We start from the raw sequence: 25,175 nt of genomic DNA, 5'->3' as shown, positions 1-25,175 counted from the left end.
AGAGAGGCAGAAACTTAAATGTTTTAAACAAGAAAATGAGGGATTTTAATGTAGCTGACTGGGACCTCAATTTCTGAACCACTGCATTATCTTTTTAAAGATCCTATTCTCATTCTAACAAAGTGCCAATCCATGATTTGTTTAGTAATGGAACCCGGGCTGCAGCCTCCTCGGGATTACCAGTGTTCTGAGGCAGGGACACACAGACGGGTAAGGATGAACAAGGGTTTTAAGCACAAATGACAACTCTTGGCCCAAACTCTATGGTTCATGTCATTTGATGCCTCTTAATGGAAAATAATTTCTTCCTAAATCACTGAATTTCAAAATCTGTAACTAAAAGCACTTAATATTCTAAAAGTCATTTTAAACAAATACACACTAATCACGCCAGTAGCCTTGTTGACGTCTATCTACTGTTTGGAACAATCCGGCCATTTTTACTACAACTTCAGTCAGTAGCCACCATAAGAAGAACCCACGGGATGGCAAATGACTGCAATCAAAGCCAGCTGCGCCCGTACTAATGGGATTAGGTTCCTGCACAACCACACAACAGAGTCCCTAAGCCAACCATACACCATCGTGGGTTTTAGAAATTCCTTCTGCCCTGCAGGTTCTCTGACTCTTCCATACACTAATGTGTACTGAATACAGCATCTTCTAAGTGATGATGTTAGTCCCCCAGCACACATGTGCACACCTAAATTTTAAAAATTCAGAAAACCAAGATCTCTGTAACACGTGTGGTGCAAAACCTTCCCTGAGTGGACGTGAAGCAAGTGTAGCTCTCCTCTCAAGGTGCTTTCAGAAATGCTCATGTCTGACCCAGGTGTGCTGCCCCACTCACCACAGAGGGGGCTGTGTGGATCCCAGGACCTTCCTCAGCTGCGATTCTGATTTTCAAATTAATCTGACCCGAAAGGCCTGGACTAGGCTTGTGCTCCTGCAGGGCTTCCCAGACCCAGACCATGGCGGCCTCTGTACTTTTCTGAGGGCCTGAAGCACAGCTCCCATCATTCTATCTGCTCAGCCTGCTTCTGCTCCTGGTCTGTCTGGCCGCTGAGGGGGCGCCCTAGGGGACAGCTGTGTGGTCACTACTGCATCTCTCCTGAAAGTACTGAACAATCGTCGACACAGCACAGGAAAGAGGGGACAGTTGACCAACTTTCTATGGTGTGAACCTTGACTTAGCCACAAGCATGCACCCCCAGCCCTTCCATGGGAGAACCTGTGCCCCTCTAAAACAACTGGCCAGCAAGAAAGAACACCAGGGACACGCCCAGAATCATGCTCCCTTTCTCAGATATTTAGGAGTCCTTACCACTGGAAGTGCACACCCCTGCTAACAGGTAACCATCGAACTTGATAATCAGAACGTCTATTTACTCACCGCCAGATTCCAGAGCAAAGTCCACCATCCCAGTCTTATCTTGGGAATACAGCTTCAAGGCGTTGTTCACGATGGCACGTGCTTGCTAGACAGATATGAGGTAATGGACGAACAAACACCAGAACAGGACAGGAGAGACTCAGGTTTTAGTGCCATAGATGAGGACCAGACATTTACATTAGAGCATTTTCTCAATGGAATCTGTTTAGGAGATCATAGGCATGGGGATGTTAATTCCATACTCCAGTCCTGCACCCAACTGCCAAGGCCATCAGACAGATGGGACAGGACAAGGCCTCTTCCTCCAGGGCTCAGCCACGGCCACCATCAATCTCTGAACCAGAAAAATCCCTCAGATGCCATAAAACATGAATGAAGTGAGGATGAGACTTCAAGACTGGAACACAGGAAATTCTGGGAATTTAGATATTACTGAGATGGTTTGGTTGCCTCCCCAACGACATCTCATCTTGAATTGTAGCTCCCATAATTCTCATGTTGTAGTAGGAACCAGGTAGGGGTAACTGAATTATGGGGGGTGGCTTTTTCCCATGCTGTTCCTGTGATAGTGAGAAAGTCTCATGAGATTTGATGGTTTTATAAAAGGAGTTCTTTTGGACATGCTCTCTTGCCTACTGCCACGTAAGACAAGACTTTGCTCCTCATTCACCTTCCCCCATGATTGTGAGGCCTCCCCAGCCATGTGGAACTGTGAGTCAATTAGACCTCTATCCTTTATAAATTACCCAGTGTTGGGTATGTCTTTATATTAGCAGTGTGAGAACAGACTAATACACTGAGAAATTTTATGTAACTTCAGAAGGTATAGCCATCACACAGGTAGATGAACTCTTTGTAACAAAAAGACTCACAAAGTATAAAGAACTCCCGTGAAGCAGCTCAATAATGACCATCGACAGCCAGAGCTAGAGCTCACCACACAGGTGCCCCCTCCACACACGGCACTGCCCAGGCACGTCCCATCTCACTCACTCCAGCTAAGCACACCTGGTCAGATGACTCTTAGAACAGACATGAACATCCACACTTAACAGCTAGATCTTCAGTCTCGGCACAGAGTGGACTATAAGCATTTCTCACTGCCTACTCACCGCCTCTGTTATTCCGGACATTCCCGCCTCACTCACAGCGGACACCACGGCTTCCGAGGTCGGGATGTGCTTTGTCACAGAAATGTGGTGGGTGACGTTCCTCAGGATCTGCAGCTCTAGGTCTTGCAGCAACATGTGCAAGTCAGCTTTGCTCACAAACTGAGAAGAGAACCTCTGCAGCAGCTGCTCCAGAGAGCCACCTTGCTGATCTTCGGAGAACAGTAGTTTCAACATTTCTCTGACTTGCACATCCACCTAGTAAAATAGACAGACACAAATTTACTATTTTCACTCAATCACTTCCACTCTTCAGGTGCATTATCGATACTTCAGAAGTACTATATATCCTTGCAAAATCTATAAGGTCGTTTGTGACACAGTTTTTTCTTTCATATTAAATTTAAGAACCCCTCCAATAACACTGGAACATGTTAAAAAGAACAGAAATAGACTAGGTGCAGTGGCTCATGCCTGTAATCCCAGCACTTTGGGAGGCCGAGGCGGGTGGATCACGAGGTCAAGAGATCGAGACCATCCTGGCCAACATGGTGAAACCCCGTCTCTACTAAATATAATACAAAAATTAGCTGGGTGTGGTGGTGCATACCTCAGCCTCCTGGTGGTAGTTCCAGGAGGCTGAGGTGGGAATGAACTGCTTGAACCCGAGAGGCAGAAGTTGCAGTGAGGGGAGATCACACCACTGTACTCCAGCCTGGCAACAGAACAAGACTCCGTTTTGAAAAAAAAAAGAACAGAAACAGATAAGCTCGTGGGATAGTGCAACCTGCATCCTTGGAGCTGAAGGATGTAGTGGGGCACATCCACACCATCCAGAGGTACATGACCAGCAAGCACCTGCTGGGCACCCAGCAGCTAGGCACACAGGTGCATTGGAGAGGCCCTGTTTTCAACAAACTTGGACTGGTAAGAAAACAATCATATAAATGAACCTAAATTATAGCTTTATGTATGCTAAATATGTCCGTGTGCATTATTTCCATGCACATATACACATATGTATATATCTTTCTCTTCTTGCTTTATAACAATAGACCGTGGAAGGAAGGGCAAAGCCTCCTATGACAGCCACCCTCCCACACTCCACGTGTGGACACACCCTCTAACAGTGGCACGAGGCTGCTTCCTCACTCCTCCCCACACTAACTTTGCAGCGCCAACCCTCCTGCCTGTGTGGCCTTTGTACTGGTGCCTTTATTTCTGTAAGATGATCCCCAAGAGCATGGTTGCTTGTTTCAAAGAGTGCTTGTATTTGTCACTGGTTAATATCCTAAAATTTTCCCCCAGGGACTGTAGTTAGTAACAGTCCTCCTGGCCAGGAGAAAGCCCACTGCCCCGGTCAGTGCTAACAGCAGCCGTCATCCTCGTGGGCCTGCAGACTAGGGATGAGAGCCTGCTGTAATATTCAAGTCTCAACAGTAGGACTGAGCTCCCTGATTGCATGCTTTCTTTTTCTCTTCTTTTTTTGAGTTGGAGTCTCACTCTTGTCCAGGCTGGAGTGCAGTGGCACGACCTCAGTTCACTACAACCTCCACCTCCCAGGTTCAAGCGATTCTCCTGCTTCAGCCTCCCGAGTAGCTGGGATTACAGGCACCTGCCACCATGTCCGGCTAATTATTTTTGTATTTTTAGTAGAGACACCGTTTCACCATGTTGGCCAGGCTGGTCTCAAACTCCTGACCTCAAATGATCCACCCACCTCAGCCTCCCAAAGTGCTGGGATTATAAGCACGAGGGCACCCAGCCTATCACATGCTTTCTCTGTCACCACTTATCTTCCTACCAATTCAAGGGGCTCTATGCACATCAGAGATTATTTTGCCACATGTATTGCAAATACCTTTACCAATCTACTGTCTGACTTTGACTTTGATGCCTTTTGCCATTCAAATAATGTTTTCATTCTTAAGCAGCTCTAAATGTCTAGATTTTCTCCTGTCTAAGGATGATGGACTTGAAGCAATGTCTTTGATACGTTTCAACCCAAAACAGAGCAAACAGCAGGTATAGGGTGGGTCTATTTAATGAAAGGTACACAGCAACAACCCAGCCCCAAGTCAGTACTAAGCCCAGGCTGCACGCACACCAAGGAGGCTGGGAGGGCGCACAGTGGGTGCTGATGAGCAGTGAGTGCTAACCTATGCCTGAGTGCTGACACATGGTGGTGCTGGAAAGGGGAAATCTATGGAGCGCTGAATTTGTTATTTTGAAATATTTCAAAAGTTCATATATAGTAAAAAAAAAGTTTTTAAAGGAAGTTGAAATTAAACAACTGAGGGCCGGGTGTGGTGGCTCACGCCTGTAATCCCAGCACTTTGGGAGGCCGAGGAGGGTAGATCACAAGGTCAGGAGATCGAGGCCACCCTGACCAACATGGTGAAACCTTGTCTCTACTAAAAATATAAAAATTAGCCAGGCATGGTGGCGGGCGCCTGTAATCCCAGTAACTCAGGAGGCTGAGGCAGGAGAATTGCTTGAACCTGGGAGGTGGAGGTTGTAGTGAGCTGAGATATTGTGCCACTGCACTTCAGCCTGGATGATAGAGCGAGATTCTGTAGAAAGAAAAGAAAGAGATAAAAAAGAGAGAGAAAGAGAGAAAAACACAGAGAGAGAAAAGAGAAAAGAAAAGAGAAAGGTGGGGAGGAGGGAGAGGGAAAAGAAAAACAAAGTCAGGCCAAGCATGGTGGCTCAGGCCTGTAATCCCAGCACTTTGGGAAGCCAAGGCAGGTGGATCACTTGGAGTCAGGAGTTTGAGACCAGCCTGGCCATCATGGTGGAATTCCATCTCTACTAAAAATACAAAAATTAGCCGGGCATGGTGGCACGTGCCTATAGTCCCAGCTACTTGGGAGACTGAGGTGGGAGAATCACTTGAACTCGGGAGGCGGAGGTGGTTTGCAGTGAGTGAGCTGAGATCGCGCCACTGCAGTCCAGCCTGCGTGCCACGGCAAGACTTGATCTCAAAAAAAAAGGAAAAAGAAATTAAACAACTTAATCAACCTAAGTCAACTCAAGTTTTCTTTTGCTTTCTATTATAAAACAAGTAAATATGGAGGAAACTCACTCTTTCTCGTACGGCATCCACTGTCTCACAGCCAGTCCTCACGTGTTGCCAGCTGGACAGCTCTGACTTCAGCTGATCCAGTTCTAGCTGGAGGTGCTCACCAACTGCATTGGATCTAACAGTGAGAAGACGTGTCACGCACCACAAGCCACCCAGCCCAGCCTAAACGCTTCCCACACTACACAAAGGCTGAAGGAAACCCAATCCTACTCCTGGGTGTCACAACTGTACAGATGTCATCCTGTGCCATATTAACATGGAACCTTAATGCCAGTTTCAAATAAAAATCCCAGAGAGGTCTTAATCTGCATCAAGTATGTAACATAAAAGTATACACAGCACACAAGTAGGCTATCTACAAAAATGCCACTAGCAGTATTTATCTTCTTAGTGGCAAGTGAGAGCTCTCGCTGAAAACGATTTCTCATTTAAAAACTTTATTTCCAGACTGGCACGGTGGCTCACACCTGTAATCCCAGCACTCTGGGAGGCTGAGCCAGGCGGATCACCTGAGGCCAAGAGTTCAAGACCAGTCTGGCAAACATGATGAAACGTTGTCTCTACTAAAAAGACAAAAATTAGTTGGGTGTGGGGTGAACACCTGTAATCCCAGCTACTCAGGAGGCTGAGACAGGAGAATTGCTTGAACCCGAGAGATGGAGGTTGCACAGGCTGGAGTGCACTGGCAAAAGAGACCTTGTCTCAAACACAAACAAACAAACAAACAACAAAAAAGAAACCCTGTATTTCCTTAAAATTAAAAATAAGACTTCAGAAATGAGACAATATTGTCTACAGCCATACCACCCTGAAAGCAAAGCAGGGTTGGACCTGGTTACTACTTGGATGGGAGAAATGAGACAATATTTATCAGTAATCATAAAGCTGAATCTAAATTTTCATGCTGATTGAACAAATAATTGCACTAAAAATACATGGCCTTGGTGTTTGTTTTATAATTCAACTTTATGAGGTACTGTGTATTATAACACATATATTTACATTTATAGGTACACATAGTTGTTGAGATACTAATAATTCCTATCTCAAAAAGCTCACTCCTGGATAAACACTTTAGGATTGACATATTCGTGTATTAAAGCAACTTGTTACTGAAATAAAGGCTTTGGAAGCTGAGAAAACTGTGCTCCAGCACTCACACTTGTCCTCAGAAAAGGCACACGGGGCACAGCGGGAGGACGGACCCGCCTGAGAGCAGACACGAGGACCTTGGGAAAGCACAACCAAGCCAAGCCTGCTGAATCTACAAGCAGGGAGGACCGTGCTGTGTGCATAAAACTAAGGAAGACAGACAAAGCTGCCGTGCTGGGAACACCAGTGAAAGGGAAGCACCACTTAAGGGGGCTTCGGGCAAATCAACAGTTGTGTGGAAGAAAGCCGCCTGGAGTGAGGAGCAAAACACCAGCTTCCCAGGAACTGCAGACGGATCTGGCTGTGCCACGCCCGGCACAAACTGGGAGGTCCTGGAAGCAGGTGACCTGCCCACACGGGGCTGTCTTCCAGGAGCAGCAGCAGGCATGAGGCTGAGCTGTAACCCCGCCCACCTAGATGCTGACGGTGCCAGTGGAGGGCCGGCACAGAGCCCACTATGACTCCCACCATGAAGCGGGCTGTGATGTGGGCCATTGACCTATTCCCTGAGGGTGGCCCTGCAAGGACACCAGAGTTGAAGACCTTGGGGCACAGCAGGGGCGCAGGCAGCACCTTTGAGAATGCTCAACTACAGAGGTCCATGCCGCATGGAAGGGAAGGTGGCAAGCCCCTAAGGACCCCTCTATCCTCATGCGACCCAGCAGGACACCCAGCAGGAGTTTGTCTGTTGGCCACAAACCTCAGGGCCTTCAAGTGACACTTGGTGGAGGCAGGCCCCGCATCATCCCCATCACGGCTGCCCCTCCACATAACCGAACACACACACAGAAGACAAGTGAACGTTTTCCAAAGTTTTCCAAATCATCCTACCTGACTGCTTTTTGCTTGGTCTGTTCTAGTTCCTTCTGGATGGCCTAAAAAGTATGAGAAATAACCTACTGAAATACATAAGTTATATATTAACTTTTCATAAAACCATATACTTGATTAACTTAAAACTCCATTGATTTATCTAGAATATCCCCTTTAATTCAAAGTCCAGTCTGCCTATGGCTGGCAGGGAGGAAGTTTCATGGTACATTTGAAAAAAACCTTTCAGCAGACATCATGTGTGTGTGGAAAGGAGTGCAAATCACACCGGAACTGCCTTGCAGGCTCGAAACATGCAGCTCCTGCAAACCAGCACCCAGGCTGAGTCAGCTCCCTGTCACACCTCCAGAGGGTGTTCTCAACGTGGAGGATGGGGGCGCAGCAGATGCACACATGAAGCTGCGCCATGCTGGCCTGTGCCATCCGTGCGACCTGAGAGCAGGACCGTGCTAAGCATTAGCATCGGCCCCAAGTCTGACTCCACGGAGGTCTCCACAGCCCAGCCCAGGGCAGGCGGACACAGGAGGAGGTGCCCCGCACACCCTCACAGGTGGGTGGGCAGGTGGGTACACTCTTGCCTCTGCCTTCCCTCCCTCAGCCCTTCCCTCCCTCCCTCCCAGGTAAACCTGCCTGATCTCACAGGGTCCATAATCCAGGAGCAGGTCCCAAGATTTCCAAAAGGGAGTGCTAAACACAACCCTTGGCCTCACTACATTTCCCAAGGTAATTCAATACACACACGCACATGTGACATGCCAGGCTCTGTGTGAAGCACCACAGACACAAAGAGCCGAAACCTGAGACCCACCCCCAACTCTCCAGGGCTGGGGGCAGCACAGAGGCCCAGTCCCTCCCCTGGCATTACCAGCAATTCACGGTCATGGGCTTCCCATCCAAAGCTAGTGCTGTCTGTCAAAAGATTCAGGTCCTAAAAAGGAGGCTGTGTGACAGCAAGGAAGCACCCTGGAGCCGGGAGGAGCTGGATGGGAACCTAGAGGCTGCCTGGAATGTGCAAAGCCGCCTCCTGGCGTATGCAGCCCGGCTCTGTGCTCTCGAGAGACACAGTGGGGCCAGGAGTCATGCGCCTGATTAAACATCAAAGCCCCACAGCCGCTGCCACATGAGAGAGAAAACAAATGTTTCTTCCCATTTTACACAGAACAGAAACAAATACCCTAAAAAGAGGAACATTAAATGACTAAGGGGCTTTAAAATATTAGCCATAGTTGATTTTATTTTACAAGAGCATAAGGTCAAGAATAAATACCTCAGATTTTACTCTCAGTTTTCCCAGAATATCTTCCAAATGTGAGATGCGCACTTCATGTTCTTGGTGAAAAGCCATAACGTCAGTCTTAGGAAAGAAAAGGAGTGAACAAATTATGGAGAAAGTTGAGCAACAAAAAGCTGGCAAATTCGGCCAAGGCATTTCTACATGGAATACTGATGATCAGCAACTATGTGGTCGCAATGTGGCACACATTCCTTTTTTTTTTTTTTAAAAAAAAAAAAAGATAGGGTTTCACCATGTTGGCCAGGCTGGTCTTGAACTCCTGACCTCAGGTGATCCGCCTGCTTCAGCCTCCCAAAGTGCTGAGATTACAGGCGCGAGCCACCATGCCCGGCTGTGGCACACATCCTAAAGGAAGAATCTGCCTAATAACAACATCCTGGCCAGGTGCGGTGACTCATACCTGTGATCCCAGCACTTAAGAAGGCCGAGGCAGGCAGATCACGAGGTCAGGAGAGTGAGACCATCCTGGCTAACATGGTGAAACCCGTCCCTACTAAAATAGAAAAAATAAGCCAGGTGTGGTGGCACGCGCCTGTAGTCCCAGCTACTCAGGAGGCTGAAGCAGGGGAATCGCTTGAACCTGGGAGGCGGAGGTGGTAGTGAGCCAAGGTGGCACCACTACACTCCATCCTGGCAACAGAGCAAGCCTCGGTCTCAAAAAAAGAAAAAAAAAAAAATCCTTATCTTCATCCCTGACTTTAGAGATCCCTTCCTCCCTTCCTCTCTTGGCTACACTCCAGGCTGGGTCAGGGGTCTCCTCTGTGGCCCAGGCTGGAGTGCAGTGAGTGGCATGATCTCGGCTCACTGCAGCCTTCACCTTCTGGGCTCAGGGGATCCTCCCACCTTGGCCTCCTAAGTAGCTGAGACCACAGGCCTGAGCCTAGGGCACTGAAACACCAAACCCCGTCAGATCCCGAGGCCCTTGCCGTCTCCAACACACCCGCCATCCAGCATCCCTGGGCCACAGTGGGACATGCTGCATCTGTGCTGTCCAGGAGGGCAGCACCAGCTACTGAGCACCTGAAATGGGGTCGTGCACGTGAGAACCTACATTTAAAAATTCTGTGTGGTGCTAATTAACATAAATGTATGTGGCCATATGCAAGAAGTGATGTCCTCCACTAGGCAGTGCAGATGCCAACGTGAGCTCGAGGCTCAGGGGAGCAGGTAACAGACTCTGCCAGTTGCCGGGGAAATGAGCATTTAACCCTGTGCGTGTTGCTTCAGAGGGAAGTCCTGCCCTGCACTCCCAATCAGCGCTGTGATCACACCCACAGACAGGCATGTGTTGGAAGGCAGCTTAAGAATGGGCTCAATCTGTACTAAAATGAGCCCGGGCCGCATAACAGTTAGTGTTCACTGAACTGTTTTGAATAGTTGTCAACTATTTTCTTTACAAGACAGGGCATCCTCTGAACCAGAGGTTCCTGGATCCGGACGCAATCCCTGTGGTGGGTGGGAGCATCTCGGGCTGCCTCGGTAGAGAAGCACATCCGGGATCTATGTGAGAGGGTGCGTGTCCCTCTCAGTGGCTAAACTGCCTGTAGCGACAGAGCACCCTGACCTGCCACCAAGAGGGCAATCTGCAGAACAGGACACAAAAGGCCACATTTCTTCATGACCAGCAGACTTCCCGCTTGGTGTTATAACATGTCTCCTGCCTACCACTTCCATGTGAGCTATGGAAGCCACAGTTCCTGGTCCTCAGCAAATGACAGGAAAGCCACTCCTCCCTCTCAAGCACACTGCTCTCAACAACTAAAAACAAAAAGCGCAGCCCCTTCTCACAATAGCACCTTTCCTGTCCCCTCCGTCTCCCAACAGGAGAGAATACGGCACCCAGAAGTGCATTGGTGTTACTGTGGAGCCCAGTAGCCCAGCGGCACCCACCTCCCTTAGGTGCTGTCCCACAGCGTCTCTGACTGATGCTGACCACCCAGCAGCACCATCGTCCATCTGGTCCACCCGAGCCTGCAGCTTCTGAAGCATGGTAGTTAGCTCTCGGAGATTCTCGCCATGGTGGTGGCACTGTCCAGACAGAGAGGCCACCTGCTGCTCCACGCCCCTCATCCAATGCCATGGAAAAGCCTCACTGTCACCCTGAAATGGCAAAAAGGAAATGAAACGAGGTAGTCAAGTGACCACAAGCACCAAGTCTGTCAAAACCTCAAAACAGTGTCCTACAGCAAGATGCCAGTTACGGAGTAGACAAGCACACGAAAGGAGGAATCCACAGAAACCTGGAGTATTGGGGACTCGATCCTTACATGCTTGACTGTGGGCAGTTCTCATTTTCTTCTCTATACTTTCTATAGTTTGCATAGTAATGAATACTATTTTTAAATTAAAACTAACTGAATCATGAGACTACTTTAAATGTGCATTTGAACTATTTTAGAACACTTAAGGAGCTCCAAAGACTCGCTTATCTGATATTTAAAAATATTTCCTAACACCGGGCACCCGCCTGAAGTGCCCGGCTCACAGTAGTGTGGAAGCGTCCCCGAAGACCACACATGGGCAGTTCCCGCTTAGAGACCTTGCTACCCTTCACCTGCAGTGTGGAAGCATCCCCAAAGATCACACATGGGTAGTACCAGCTGAGAGGCCTTTCTACCCTCTTACCTGTAGAGGCTGGTTCAGGTGAGAAGTCGCAGGTTTAAATACGTCCTTGGGGTCATCCACCTGCTGTGTTCTATGCAGGCTTACCCAGTTCCACACAGGCAAGAATGAAAAGAAATCACCCTGGCCCCGTAAGGAGAGACCTGCTAAAAGAGAAAAACCACCACACATGGGTACATCACACTTCTCAAAACATGGACTTACATGCTCATTTTCCCCGCTAATTTACACATATGTGTATAGCTTGGTCAAAGGAGGCAACTAAGCCAGATACAACTTACCCAGTAAAAGGAAGAGCGGGATGAGGAAGACTAAAAACTTGCAGATATTTCGAAGGCACCTGGGAGTAAAAATAAAAACCTTTAGCTTGGAAAAAGTTTCAGTCAGGGTTCACCAATCTGTTTTCCCCCTCTAGATAATTTTGTACAAAATCCACCCCACCAATATTAGAAAAGCAGTTAAGGTTTTATCTACAAGGCTTGTGATGCCTACAAGAGAACTGTGTGTAAAATGGCATCCTTGAGGCCTGTGTTTCCAAGCACATGCTTACCAACTCTCCAGCACGGACTGAAAGGTCTCAGCCACCCTGAGTCGCTGCCCCTGTGGATCACTGGCCTACTGAGGGGCCTGATACCCCTGGGAACTGCAGCAGGGCAGGAGCCCAGACCCGATTCCTCATCCTGTCCCGGCCCTTCCAGCTGCCTCACCTCTGCACACCTGTTTTTCCTAATGATACCTGCCTTTCTTATCTCAAAGGTTGGTTTGAAAAACTAAATAAGAATATAAAAGCACTTTTGTAAAATATACAAACACTATGTGAATATAAGCAAAATCCTTACAAAATAACAAGTCAAATAAGAGCCTGCAATCGGCACAAAACTGGTTCTTTAAAACACCAAGCTGACGTGATATCCATTTCCTTACCTGGTAAGAAGAAACACATTCAGCCAAGAAATCAAAGTAACAAACTGGTACCATCCAATCCCCAGCCACCAGAACACTCCAGAGGCTGCCTTCCCTACAAGAGAAAACACCAAACGTTCTAAGGAAATGTTCTTCGGAAAACCAAGCTCCTAAATGGACTGTTTCTGTGAAGGCCAAGCTAGAAGCACATGAAGATGAAGCTGGAGGTGAAGAAGTTGGTGATGCTTGTCACCATGGCAGGAAGCAAGGTAGTAATGGATCATGCTGATAGACACACAAGACAGGAAGCCCCAGATCCATGCATTCTCTGCACGGTGTACTCGAACAGCCAGATTTGCCCCAGACCCAACCCCAGAGAAACAAAGTACGCTCATGCAACAAGTACAGTAAGTTAACATTGCTAACTCATGAAGAACAAGCTACGTTATGCCAAGGGTCAAAGCATGAGAACCTAGATGAGATTTTTACTTGGTTAGGTAAATCATCGCGTGCAGGTGCTTAGCTGCCAGAAGCTCTGGAGAGAACACAACACAGAAACCCAAAATAGCCACCTGGAGCAACCACGGCCAGCCAAAGGGCCGACCACACCGTCCTGGACACAGCCCGCCCCGCAGCTCCGATCCTGTGAAGAGTCTGCAGCAAGAAGTAACCTGTGCAGAGAAGATGTCTGTGGGCGCTCAGGCCGATGCCAGAGACCCATCCTCTGCCCTGACAGCACGGCAGGGATGCACACACCAGACACTTCACCAAAGCCCGCGTCAGTGTCCAGAGTCGCCTCAAAAAATACAAAAAAACAAAAAATTCTTATAAGTGTTGACAATATCGCACTAACATTACCATCGAAAAGCTCAGTTCTTCTTTTTGTTTTTTTGAGACGGAGTTTTGCTCTTGTTACCCAGAGGCTGGAGGAGTTCAATGGTGCAATCTCAGCTCACCGCAACCTCCACCTCCCAGGTTCAAGCAATTCTCCTGCCTCAGCCTCCCGAGTAGCTAGGACTACAGGCATGTGCCACCACACCCAGCTAATTTTTGTATTTTTAGTAGAGATGGGGTTTCACCAAGTTGACCAGGATGGTCTCAATCTCTTGACCTCACGATCCCACGATCCGCCCGCCTTGGCTTCCCAAAGTGGTGGGATTACAGGTGTGAGTCACTGCGCCTGGCCAGTTCTATTTTTTAATAGTTTTCATTTACTTCTGCCTGCAGATACTTAAGAGTAAAATGCAGATACCCCTACAAAACCCCAGGAAGTGGTGGTTGGAAGCCACTCTTTAAATGTTGGCCATTGGTGCCAGCACAATTTATATTGGAAAGATAATACCATATTTAAAGCAGATTGAAATTTCATAGACACCTACAGCTCACATGCTCTAAGTGAGAAAACAATTACTCAAAGACCAAAATTAAAATTATTCTAAAGGCTAATATTTTCTAGTAAAAAAGTGTTTCAGAATAGTAACACAGCACTACCAGATGATGAAATGTACCACAATAAACTTAGTATCAAACCACACATCACATAAGGCAGGAAACTGCTCAGGAAATCAGTTTTGTTCCAGATTTTCATTTTTAGATACAGGGTTTTGCTATGTTGGCCAGGCTGGTCTTGAACTCTTAGCCTTAAGTGATCTACCTGCCTCAGCCTCCCAAAGTAAGTTTTGTTCCAGTTCTCACTGTAGGTAGTTCTATCCTCACTGACTTAACATCTGCGTATTAATTCCTGCAACTACGTAATTACAACATGGTTGACATGCAAAGAAATATGGCTTATGAGGATTTAAAAGAAAAATCAATTGCTGTATGTTTATTAATTATCAGGTGAGATAATTATCTTTGAAACTAACTTTTTTTTTTTTTTAAAGATGCCTAAAGAGGATAAGAAAGTTTCAAGTGTAGACTGGAAACATATAATGTGTGCTCATGTAAACATCGGGGACACAGACAGCAATCACTAACACAGCACAAGGTAGAGATACAGCTGCTGCAAGCCCCGGTTCCGGCACAAGAGGGTGAGCAGGGACTCGCTTTTCCTCGACTTTTAATCTCAAATAAATTCTTTTCAAACATTTAATTCATACTAAGCAAATTTACAAGGAGGCCAGGCATGGTGGCTCATACCTGTAATCCCAGAATTTTGGGAGGCCGAGGCGGGCAGATCACCTGAGGTCAGGAGTTTAAGACCAGCCTGGCCAACATGGTGAAATCCTGTCTCTACTAAAAATACAAAAATACTCCTCTACTCAGGAGGCTGAGGCAGGAAAATCACTCGAACCTGCGAGGTGGAGGCTGCAGTGAGCCAAGATTGGTCCACTGCACTCCAGCCTGGGCGACAGAGTGAGACTCTGTCTCCAAAAGAAAAAAAAATTTACAAGGAAGCTTTTCGAGAGAGAGATTCACCCTGTTTTAAACTAAAGTTAATACTATTCCTGTCAGTTTTTACAGGAAGGCTTTAAAGCACTTGAATTCCAAGCACAAACCAAACAAGGCACAAGCAGCATGGTGACAGGGCGGGATGAGACAGATGGGGCGAGGAACAACCTGCACACGCCCAGATGTGCTGGAGGGTCCCTGCCTGCCTGGACGGCCTTGGCGACTGCAGGTGGGCGGCTGTGTGTGCGTCGAGCTGCGTCTTGCCCTTACAGTCATCGCCTGTGGGTGTGGTGACAAGCAGTGAATGTGGTGGATTCACAAGCAAACTGTGTCCATCTCAACTGTGCATAGCAATGGCAGTCTGAAAAAACTAGGAAACTCAATTACACACAAGACAGTTAACAATCAAAGCAAATGCAATCTGGTGGCTGAGCTTCTGTGACAAGGGCTTAAGCAGCTGCTTCACCAGCCCGCCATCATCAGTGAGGACAACCGGTGTCACACGGGCTGTTCATTCTCTACTGCTACTGCCCAACACGACAGCGTGTGGGACCAACTCCACGACCGACACCCACAGGAAAACAAAGCCATACTTACACAGCGCTTCCCCATTTACACTGAGGTGGCCATCCTCTCTGAGAGATTCTCTCACATTCACTCTCCCACAGTAACTGGCATGAGCTGCAACACACGCAAAAGAGGCTTAGAAAACTCACCAGCGCTGAGCTCAAGTGCTTCTCGCACCCCGATGAAGTCAACATGATCAGAGAACGTGCTAGTCTAGCCACCTCCACAGAGTTCAGACAGCCGATGGCTCCTACCACACAGGTGAATGCAGGTGACAGGGCTCGGGCCATGAGAAGAGATGTGAAAGGCCCCCCCACCCCCTGGCTGAATCATGTGTGTGGCCCAAACAACACAAAGATTAGCCTGCGTAAAATAGTTTTGTAAAAATAGATTCTAAATAGCATTCACGTTTTTGCCTTAAAAAGGTAATAAAAACCAAAAGTTGAGCACAGTAACTTTTCATTTAAGAAATAACTTTAAAGATGTTTCAACACTGATCAGCTTTGAGAGAACTAAACTACACACAGAAGAAATTAAAAGTTCCACAAGCTCCCGAGATGCAAGATCCAGAGTGGAAGCAGGAAGAGCCAGTACCAAGACTGTAAGAGGTGGCGGTGAGGGAGGCGCCGTGCAAGGAAAAGCACAATGCTTTCTCCACCTCGAAAGTGTGATGTGGTGGAAAAAGGAGGGAAAAAAAATATTTAAATACCTTTTGATTCATGGCTTTTTGACTTATAGCTTTCAGAGTCACAATCTTTTGATTCGTAACTTTTCAATTTGTAATATTCTGATTCATAATTGAGCTTCATTAAAACCACTTGAAAAAGTTGAACTAAAAATGATGAAAAAGATGATGCAGTGTATCTGGCCAGCCACAAAATCCTATTCACGTACAAAGATGCACCGCCTATTAAAAAACCATGAACATGCGTTATTTCTTCCCATAAAGCCAACATCTACTTCCTGATAAGTCAGATAGCCAAATTATTCATTTCAGGCAAGCACTTTTAGAATGGACACCAAAGACACTCACTCAGGAAGAGCCCAACTGGCGGTGGACAGTGAACCCTGGAGAGGGCACTCGAAGTAACCCCCCAGGGGGAGGCTGCCACCTCCACGGACGCACTAGCAATGATTTACAGAGCACTGACTCACTAGCAATCGTCCACAGGGTACCCGAACTGCGGCCGCTTCACTCCAATGCCGTTTATGCACACACCACGACATTCAGATACTGACAAACAGTCATTTGTTTCATGGCCTCTAACCCACCAGTTTGAGAATGGGTACACTGGAGCACCAGAATCACTTCTAGAATCACTGCCTTTGCTGTTTTTTATTTTTATTTTTAATTTTTTTAGGGACAGGGTCTCACTCTGTTGCCTAGCAGTGGCATGATCATAGCTCACTGCAGCCTTGAACTCTGGGCCTAAGTGATCCTCCTACCTCAGCCTCCTCAAGTAGCTGGGATTACAGGTGCTTGCCACCAAGCCCAGCTGATGTTCTGTATTTTTCGTTGAGACGAGGTCTCACTGTGTTGCCCAGGCTGGTCTCAAACCTCCTGAGCTCAAGCGATCCTCCCACCTCAGCCTCCTGAGTAGCTGGGAGTATGGCACACGCCACCATAACCAGCTAATTTGTTTTTGCTTTTGTAGATATGGGGTCTTCATATATTGCCCAGGCTGGTCTCAAACTCCAGACCTCATGTGATCCTCCCACCTCTGCCTCCCAAACATCTGTGATTATAGGTATGAGTAAGTACCCAACCAATTTATTTATTTGAGACAGGATCTTGCTCTGTTGCCCAGGCTGGAGTACAGCAGTATGATCTCAGCTTAGTGCAGCCTTGACCTCCTGGGCTCAAGCAACCCGCCTGCCTCAACCTCCTGAGTAGCTAGGACTACAGGCACGTGCCACCTCTCACTTTAGAAGACACGATGTGTGTTGGGTCAGGCGTGTGGTTCATGACTGTAATCCCAGCACTTTGGGAGGCTGAGGCGGGTGAATCACGAGGTCAGGAGTTTGAGACCAGCCTGGCCAACGTGGTGAAATCCCATCTCTACTAAAAATGCAAAAATTAGCCGGGTGTGGTGGTACATGCCTGTAATCCCAGCTATTTGGGAGGCTGAGGCAGGAGAATCACTTGAAACCAGAAGGCGGAGGCTGCAGTGAGCCGAGATTGTGCCACTGCACTCCAGCCTGGGTGACGAACTCTGTCTCGAAGGGGAAAAAAAAGACACAATGTAAAAATGATACGATGTGATCCCTGATGCTTTTTTCTGCTAATCTAAATGTGTGGGATGATATTCCACAAATTTAACAGGTTCAGCTGTCTGCCTGATGAAGTGCTTCTGATGAGGCTCCTCCCCTCACACTCCCAACCCAGCAAGACTTGGTGACTTAAAGATCTGTTTAGGCCGGGCGCAGCAGCTGATGCCTGTAATCCCAGCACTTTGGGAGGCCAAGGCGGGCAGATGACGAGGTCAGGAGATTTAGACCATCCTTGCCAACATGATGAAACCCCATCTCTACTAAAAATACCAAAAAAATTAGCTGGGCATGGTGGCATGTGCCTGTAATCCCAGCTACTTGGGAGGCTGAGCCAGGAGAATCACTTGAACCAGGGAGTTGGAGGTTGCAGTGAGCCGAGATCACACCACTGCACTCCAGCCTGGTAACAGAGTGAGACTCCGTCTCAAAAAAAAAAACAAAAAAAACTTCTGTGGCAAGTGATAGGGTGCAGTGATTCACGCCTGTAATCCCAACACTTTGGGAGGCTGAGGTGAGCAGATCACTTGAGCCCAGGAGTTGGAGACCAGCCTGGGGAATGTGGTGAAACTGTCTCTACAAAGAATATAAGAATTAGCCAGATGTGGCAGCACATGCCTGTAGTCCCAGCTACTGGGGAGCTGAGGCAGGAGGATCGCTTGAGCCTGGAAAGCAGAGGTTGCAGTGAGCTGTGTATACCACTGCACTCCAGCCTGAGCAACAGAGTAAGACCCTGTCTCAAAAAAAAAAAAAAAAAAGGAAAGAAAGAAAAAGATCTGTGGCATAAGACCAGCTGGAAATGGTGAAGCTCGTGTTACAGTGACTTTAAAGAAATAAAAAATTAGAGCTTTATTATTTTCAAAGCAATAGTGAGAAGCTACTTGTGAACTGGACCCTATACTAAGAAAACATAAGCCTAAGCATTGAGCACGGTGCCAGCTTAGTTCACACTCTAGCACCAACTTGAGAGAGGCTGTCGGCAACAGCAAGTCATGTTATTAAGAGGGAATGCATGGTCAGTCTCACTCATAATAAAAATCCTGAAATTTGGCTGGGTGAGGTGGCTCACACCTGTAATCTCGGCACTTTGGGAGGCCAAGGCAGGTAGATCACTTGAGCCCAGGAGTTCGAGGCCAACCCAGGCAACATGGCAGAACCCCATCTCTACAAAAAATAGCTGGGGGTAGTAGCCACTAGGTAGGCTGAGGTGGGAGGATCACTTGAGACCAGGAGTCTGAGGCCTCAGTGAGCTGTCATCACGCCACTGCTCTCCAGTCTGGGCGACAGAGCAAGACCCCATCTCAAACAAACAAACAAACAAACATTGAAATGTCATGGAAGGTTTTAAAAGAGCAAAAATATGAAGAATTGGCCAGAAGGAAAGGGGACCTGTGTCCTGCTACAGGAGACAACCACTAGGGCTAGCCATGGAGGACGGCGAGTGAAGGGGCACATCATTAAGTGGACAAGGCCAATTCTCCCTCCAGCTTGTCTACTCTGGAGAAAAGCTTGCACTGTCCACAAAGACATATATACAGGGAAACATCCAAAGAAACAATGTTTTTAATGGTGTACAAACATAAAAAGTCTGAATGCTCACTTAGAACCTAAAATTTGCTACAGCCATAAACAATACTGTACAGGCAGCCAGCACAGTGGTTCATGCCTGTTAATTCCAGCACTTTGGGAGGCCAAGGTGGGTGTTATCACTTGAGATCAGTCAGGAGTTTGAGACCAGCCAGGCCAACATGGTGAAACCCCATCTCTACTGAAAATACAAAAATTAGCCGGGCGTGGTGGCGCAACTCTGTAGTCCCAGCTACATGGGAGGCTGAGGCAGGAGAATCACTTGAATCCAGGAGGCGGAGGTTACGGTGAACTAAGATTGTGCCACTGCACTCCAGCCTGGGCAACAGAGCAAGACTCCATCTCAAAATTTTTAAAAACTGTACAGGCATCAAAAAGAATAAAGTTAATCTCAATTAACATATAAAATGAAAAGAGATACTAGACTGTGCATACACCGTGATGGCATTTAAGGAAAGACAGAGCCAAAACCACATAGTTCTGCAGGTGCATAAAGAACCCCGGACGGCACGCAGCACTGGGGGAAGGCTGAATGCTGCTGAGTCACACACTTTAAAATTGTTAATGGTTAATTTCATGTTATCTGAATTTTACCTAATTTTACAAAGCGTAAGAATTCCCACCCAGCTATCATTAGCAGTGGTTCCCTCAGGAGGAGATGGATTGGATGGGGGGAAAGGACTTATTTTATCTATACTACTGAAAAATTTTACAGTGAGTATTACAATCAGTACATACATAAAAACAAAATTAAGAAAATGTGGAGGGAAAATTTATACTTTAGGAAAGCCGTAATTATTTTAAGTAAGTATGATTATGCAAATAATTTACACAATCTGACTGTAAGAACATAGAGGGGAAATCTCTGGAAGTGTGTTTTTTTCCTGTTGTGGCACCTTGTAGGTGATTTTCATTTTCTTTTTGTGTCTCTCTGATTTTCCAATGTTCTTTGATAAATATGTTTACTCTAATACAGGGCGATACACTAGTGTGGACCGCACAAGTCCTGGCCCTCGTCTGAGAGGCCAAACAGGTGTGAAGCCCAGAGAGGCTTGTCTTCTCCCCCAAAACACCCAAGACCAACGTCCCCTGGGACGTGCCATGAGTTTTGGGAAGCTACAACCCACACCACACCAATGCCTTTTCCATCTAAAGATACACTCAACTGCACGGCTAAGCTTGGGCACTGACCCCCAGCATACTGCCAGTCATAAAGAGATGCATTTACTACAACATGTGTGCGAAGGCCTTCGGAAAATAGCACGTTTCTGTAGGTTCTCTCAATTATCTGTGAACCTCCTTATTCTGCCATTGTACAGTTTATGGAATGTGCTTTTATTCTAAGAAAAATGTTATGTTCAGCCCATCAATGGCATGCTTCAAAACACAGCCTCATTAAACCCTGAATACACAAAATCTTTGTGCGCATCGCATAAAGTATGTGAGGCCTCACATGCAGCACTGCGCAGAGCCCTAGGGTACCAAGTGCTCAGGGAGGCAGGCAGCTCAGGGATGCACCTGCATCAGATGCCTGGGTTCAGCTCCAGGCCCCACACCTACCTGTGAGCCTCCTGAGCTGGCTAAGCCCCACTTTGCTTGTCTGCAAAAAGGGGGCTGCTGTGATCATATATGAACAGTGACTGGTGCAGAGTGTGAGCTCAGCAGTGCTGGTATACGTAGAAGAACCCAAGTAAGCACTATGCTCAGTGAGGGAAGCCCCTGTGTAGCCTTGCTCCTGCCGTTTCCCTTCCCTTTCATACCTTCTTACTATGCTGTATTAACACTAGCAGTGTCCATAACACCACAGCAGACATAGCCACAAGTGAGGGCCACGAAAACAAACGGTAAAAATAAGATGCTAGAGATCTCAGAAAGGGTGGAGGCCTTCGTCTTGTTGCCCTCCTTCATTACGTTCGGTCATTTGAAGAATACTGGACGAACGCCCCATGTCCCCAGCATAGCCAGGCTCAGAGTTGGTAAGACAGACCTGGCCCTGCCCTCCTGAGGCTTCTAGTACCTCCAAGCACAGCAGGACATGGGCTTGAAAGACAAGGTGCCAAGGGCTTGAGAATGAGGCAGCACCCAGCCCAGCCAAGGGCCCCAGCCTCTTCCTGCCACAGGTGAGAGAGATCCCGGGCCAGGCAGCCATGAGGGCAGAGTCCCAACCCCCTGGGCATCGCGGCCCCACCTGGAAGCTGGAAAGGTGCCTGTGGCTCTGTCTTCACCTGCTCACCCGGGAGGATGCCCCAGCAGTGACTGCCCACGTCAGGGGGTTCCCTGCAATAACTGCTGCTGTCCTAGAACAAACCAGAACCCCGTGTGTCCTTCCAAAACCCGTGGTGTTCTCCAAAGGCCCCTCCATCACCACAACCACAGGAAATGTTTTCCTGACACGAATGCTGGCATAAACACTTCATAGGACAGACCGTAGTAACGTCCCAAAGCCATTCCTTAAGTACACGCGAGCATCTGTGCTGTCTTACAAAAATAAAGGTGTGCATCTAACAGTGACTAGTTTTATTAGCTTCATTTACGTAGAAATTTTCTCTTGCTCACATCAAGTCCAAATTTATAAAATTTCAAATACCTTTAGATACAAAATTATTGACCACATAAATAAGCTGAAAGAGGACAGGCAGGACAAAGCTGACTTGGGGTGTACTTCTTAGGCTTTCAAGGGATAATTTTGAGTTAAATCTCCAATACAAATAGTGCAGACACTAAGGCTCATAAAAAGGAAGTATTAATATTTGGACACCTCTTTTTCTGAGTTTTAAAAGAGTGAGACTTACGTTTTTGATTCCTGTCCCTAGAATAAACTCTCGACAACGGTCCACGGGCTACAGGGTGTGCTGTGAGCGCGTCCTTGCGCTCGGAGAGCATGCTGCATTCGCTGCAGGTGTAGCCGTTGTGCGCGGCAGCGGCTGCTGCCAGGTCCCCGTTTCCCTGAATGGCAGCTTTATTTCCACCTAAAGTTTTCAAAAAGTAGATGGAACCTGTTTATCACGACCTGCAGATACTTAGCTAAAACTTCTGTAAATGTGTATGAAAGTAAAAGGACTAAAATAATTACCTTTAAGATCACCATCATCATCAAGACCTAAAAAAAAAAAAAAAAAAAAAAAAACACACACACATGTTTTTGCTGTTGAGCTCAACTTATCAAGTAAGAACAAAACCCATTCTAAAAAAAATGTAAAGGTTACAATGGTTAATAAATCAGCATTGTGACACCAGTCATGGTTTATTTCCTAAAATGCCTCCAGATATATGCAGATACTATCTTTTGACTGAAGGTGAAAGCTTATCTTTGGAGAATATTAATAGAGACAGACAGCAGCACACACACCACCTGGCCTAAGGAGGTAAACAGAACCCAAGGGGAATGAGAGGAAAGGCCATCTTCTCACAGGCCGCTCAGGGAGGCAGAAGCCTCATCAGCAGCAGGAGATGCCTCTCTGTTGCTTGGTAACCACTCTTACCAGCTGAGCAAAACAGAAAAAACACGAAAACCAATGCTTCCCAAAATTAGCACACATGATCTCTGGAACTAATCTGGATCTTCTAATTGTCTCAAAAGGGCCAACCAGAAGATAAACCAAATGCAGACGAGCAGCTGGGTGCCCTTTACCAAGCTTCCCTCCCCATGCACAGCCTTCAGACACCACACTCTCAACAGCCAGGCTGTGGCTCCCACTGCCCAGACCCCACGTCAGCCCAGTCCGAGTGCTGATGCCTCACCCTGCAATGCTCTCTGACAGCCCTCTAACCCTGGCTGCCTCACTGCTTAGAGCTTTCTTGAAAAGACACTGGTAAGTTTTTACACTGCCTTTGTTCAAACATCCTACAAAAGTAATGCATTTATAAAAACAGAGTCATCAGATGACTACCTGCTGCTTCATCTCCCCATCATAACTAGTCATTATGATGGGGAGTTATCATGTTAGCATAACCTAATCGAGAAGGTGCACATGGAAGCAACTTCCAAGGTGCGTCCTGATCAAGTCTGAGGACAAGCCTGGAACCTAACTGGTGCTTCTCTCAACCAGTCACACAGCAAACAGACGGCCTAGCCACAGCCTCCCTCTTCCCAGCATAATCTGAGAAACACCCCAGCTGTAGGTGGGCGATCTGCATCTCCCAGGGACTCACCCCAGAAGTGGTCCACTGTGGTCTGCTCACGAATCCAAGACTCGTCCAGTACAGGAGGCCGTCGAGTCACAGTGTCTTGCAGGCTGGCAGTGCTGCTGTGGCTGACGCCAGAGGATGTGACCTCCCTTGACACGTGGTTGATGCTAAAAGCCGATTTGTTTGTGCTTCTGCACTGTTTTGCTGTTCTAAAAAGAAAAAGAACAGCAAGTTTATAGATCTTTTCTAGCAAATACAAAATGATTACATTTGACCAACACAAACTCTTCTTCTGGGAATAAACACAGCATTTTAAGGCAAACCATTTTCTTATGCTTTTTCCAATGCAATTAATCAATTAATATAAAAAAGGAGTTTTTAAGCTGGGATCCAAGAACTTCCTCTAAAATTGTAAACACAAAATAGTTTCCAGGTTATTTTGGGCAACATGACCCAAAAGTGGTTAAAAGCTAATAAACTAAAAATACAAATGAACTGAAAATAAAAATCTGATTTATAAATGTAATCCTCCCCTTTCCTAAAAACTATTTCTAAGTCACTGGTAAAGATAGAATTGTGTTAAGTACAGCAAGAATAGGTGGTCATAAAATAATTTCTGCATTCATATTTACCACAAATGACAAAAGGAAAGCCCTCAGAAGTAAACACCCTGTGAATGTTCACCATTATCAGTTTGGGGGACCCAGGATAATGAATAAGATCCTCCCTAGAAGGAAGCATGGGAGGTGAAAGGCTGCAGTGACATGGGGCAGAAGGAGGACGATGGCCACAGGAGCCCGGCGCAGTAGCACACCTGCTCTTCACATCACCAGGAGGAGGAGACTGGGCTGCTGTGCAATCCTGGTAGCTGCGTGCTTGTCACGGAGCTACGCAACAGGATCTGCTGGTTCTCTGCTGCATCATAAACTGACACCTGCATCTCCAAGGGTGAGGTTGGGAATCTAACTTTGTGGAAAGTGAACTCCCTGGATGATCGTGATGCCTGTGGAAGCTGCCAGCTGGAGCCGCCATTCAGACCCCAGTCCAGCTCTCCACCATCAGCCATTCCGCTAATAGTCACCACCTTCGTTCTCGAGAGAAAGACCACTGGAATGGAAACTCTTTGTTCTTATATCCACAACATAAAGCTGTCACTTTTATTATCCTTACATGGCACAAAGATCTTGCAGACTTTTGATCCTTCTTGGTAAAGAAGTGGTGATAGGCACATGGAGAGTTCAGAGATCAAATGAACTCGACAAACACAAATACAGGTAAATAATCTAAACTTTATGTATTTGTCAGTTAACACACAAATTTTTAATAAAGACCTGAAGAATGAATTGGGCAAGGCATAGTGGCTCACACCTGTAATCCCAGCACTTTGGGAGGTTGAGGCAGGCAGATCACCTGAGGTCAGGAGTTCGAGACCAGCCTGGCAAACACGGCAAAACCCTGTCTCTACTAAAAATACAAACATTAGCAGGGTGTGGTGGTGGGCACATGAAATCCCAGCTATTCAGGAGGCTGAGGCAGGAGAATCGTTTGAACCTGGGAGGCAGAGTTTGCAGTGAGTCAAGATCATGCCACTGTACTCCAGTCTTGGTGACAAGAGTGAAACTCCATCACAAAAAAAAGAAAAATACATACACACACACACACACACACACACACACACACACACGTATTAGCCAGGCACGGTGGTGCATGCCTGGAACCCCAGCTACTCAGGAGGCTGCGTGCAGGAGAATCGCTTAAGCCCAGGAGGCAGCGATTACAGTGAGCTGAGATCACACCACTGCACTCTAGCCTGGGTGACAAGAGTGAGACTCTGTCTCAAAAAGA

The 25,175-nt window shown here is 47.0% G+C and overlaps 1 protein-coding gene across 10 annotated transcripts in view; it reads right to left on the bottom strand.

Annotated features, from left to right (window-relative positions):
- The window catches only part of SUN1 (Sad1 and UNC84 domain containing 1), a 53,461-nt gene that overhangs the window by 9,670 nt on the left and 18,616 nt on the right, over positions 1–25,175 (bottom strand). Inside the window, exons 4-19 of one of the 10 annotated variants that reach the window (XM_012470920.3) lie at positions 23,355–23,539; positions 22,276–22,302; positions 21,995–22,171; positions 16,057–16,254; positions 15,378–15,461; positions 14,949–15,059; positions 12,962–13,060; positions 12,411–12,504; positions 11,768–11,826; positions 11,490–11,632; positions 10,755–10,964; positions 8,838–8,924; positions 7,571–7,614; positions 5,588–5,702; positions 2,506–2,760; positions 1,394–1,478 (exon numbers count right to left, since the gene is read on the bottom strand). In XM_012470920.3, the coding sequence (XP_012326343.2) occupies positions 1,394–1,478; positions 2,506–2,760; positions 5,588–5,702; positions 7,571–7,614; positions 8,838–8,924; positions 10,755–10,964; positions 11,490–11,632; positions 11,768–11,826; positions 12,411–12,504; positions 12,962–13,060; positions 14,949–15,059; positions 15,378–15,461; positions 16,057–16,254; positions 21,995–22,171; positions 22,276–22,302; positions 23,355–23,539 (1,973 nt within the window). The remainder of the gene's footprint in view (positions 1–1,393; positions 1,479–2,505; positions 2,761–5,587; positions 5,703–7,570; positions 7,615–8,837; positions 8,925–10,754; positions 10,965–11,489; positions 11,633–11,767; positions 11,827–12,410; positions 12,505–12,961; positions 13,061–14,948; positions 15,060–15,377; positions 15,462–16,056; positions 16,255–21,994; positions 22,172–22,275; positions 22,303–23,354; positions 23,540–25,175) is intronic. The other 9 variants (XM_012470921.2, XM_012470922.2, XM_064372025.1 and 6 more) reach the window with 9 other exon arrangements.

The sequence above is a fragment of the Aotus nancymaae genome, unplaced genomic scaffold, assembly GCF_030222135.1.
Source record: "Aotus nancymaae isolate 86718 unplaced genomic scaffold, 86718_ANA_hifiasm-v0.15.2.pri h1tg000263l, whole genome shotgun sequence".
NCBI classification, from domain to species: Eukaryota; Metazoa; Chordata; class Mammalia; order Primates; family Aotidae; genus Aotus; species Aotus nancymaae.
The sequence above is the reverse complement of the archived record's forward strand: the minus strand, read 5'-3'. Positions and strand labels throughout refer to the sequence as shown.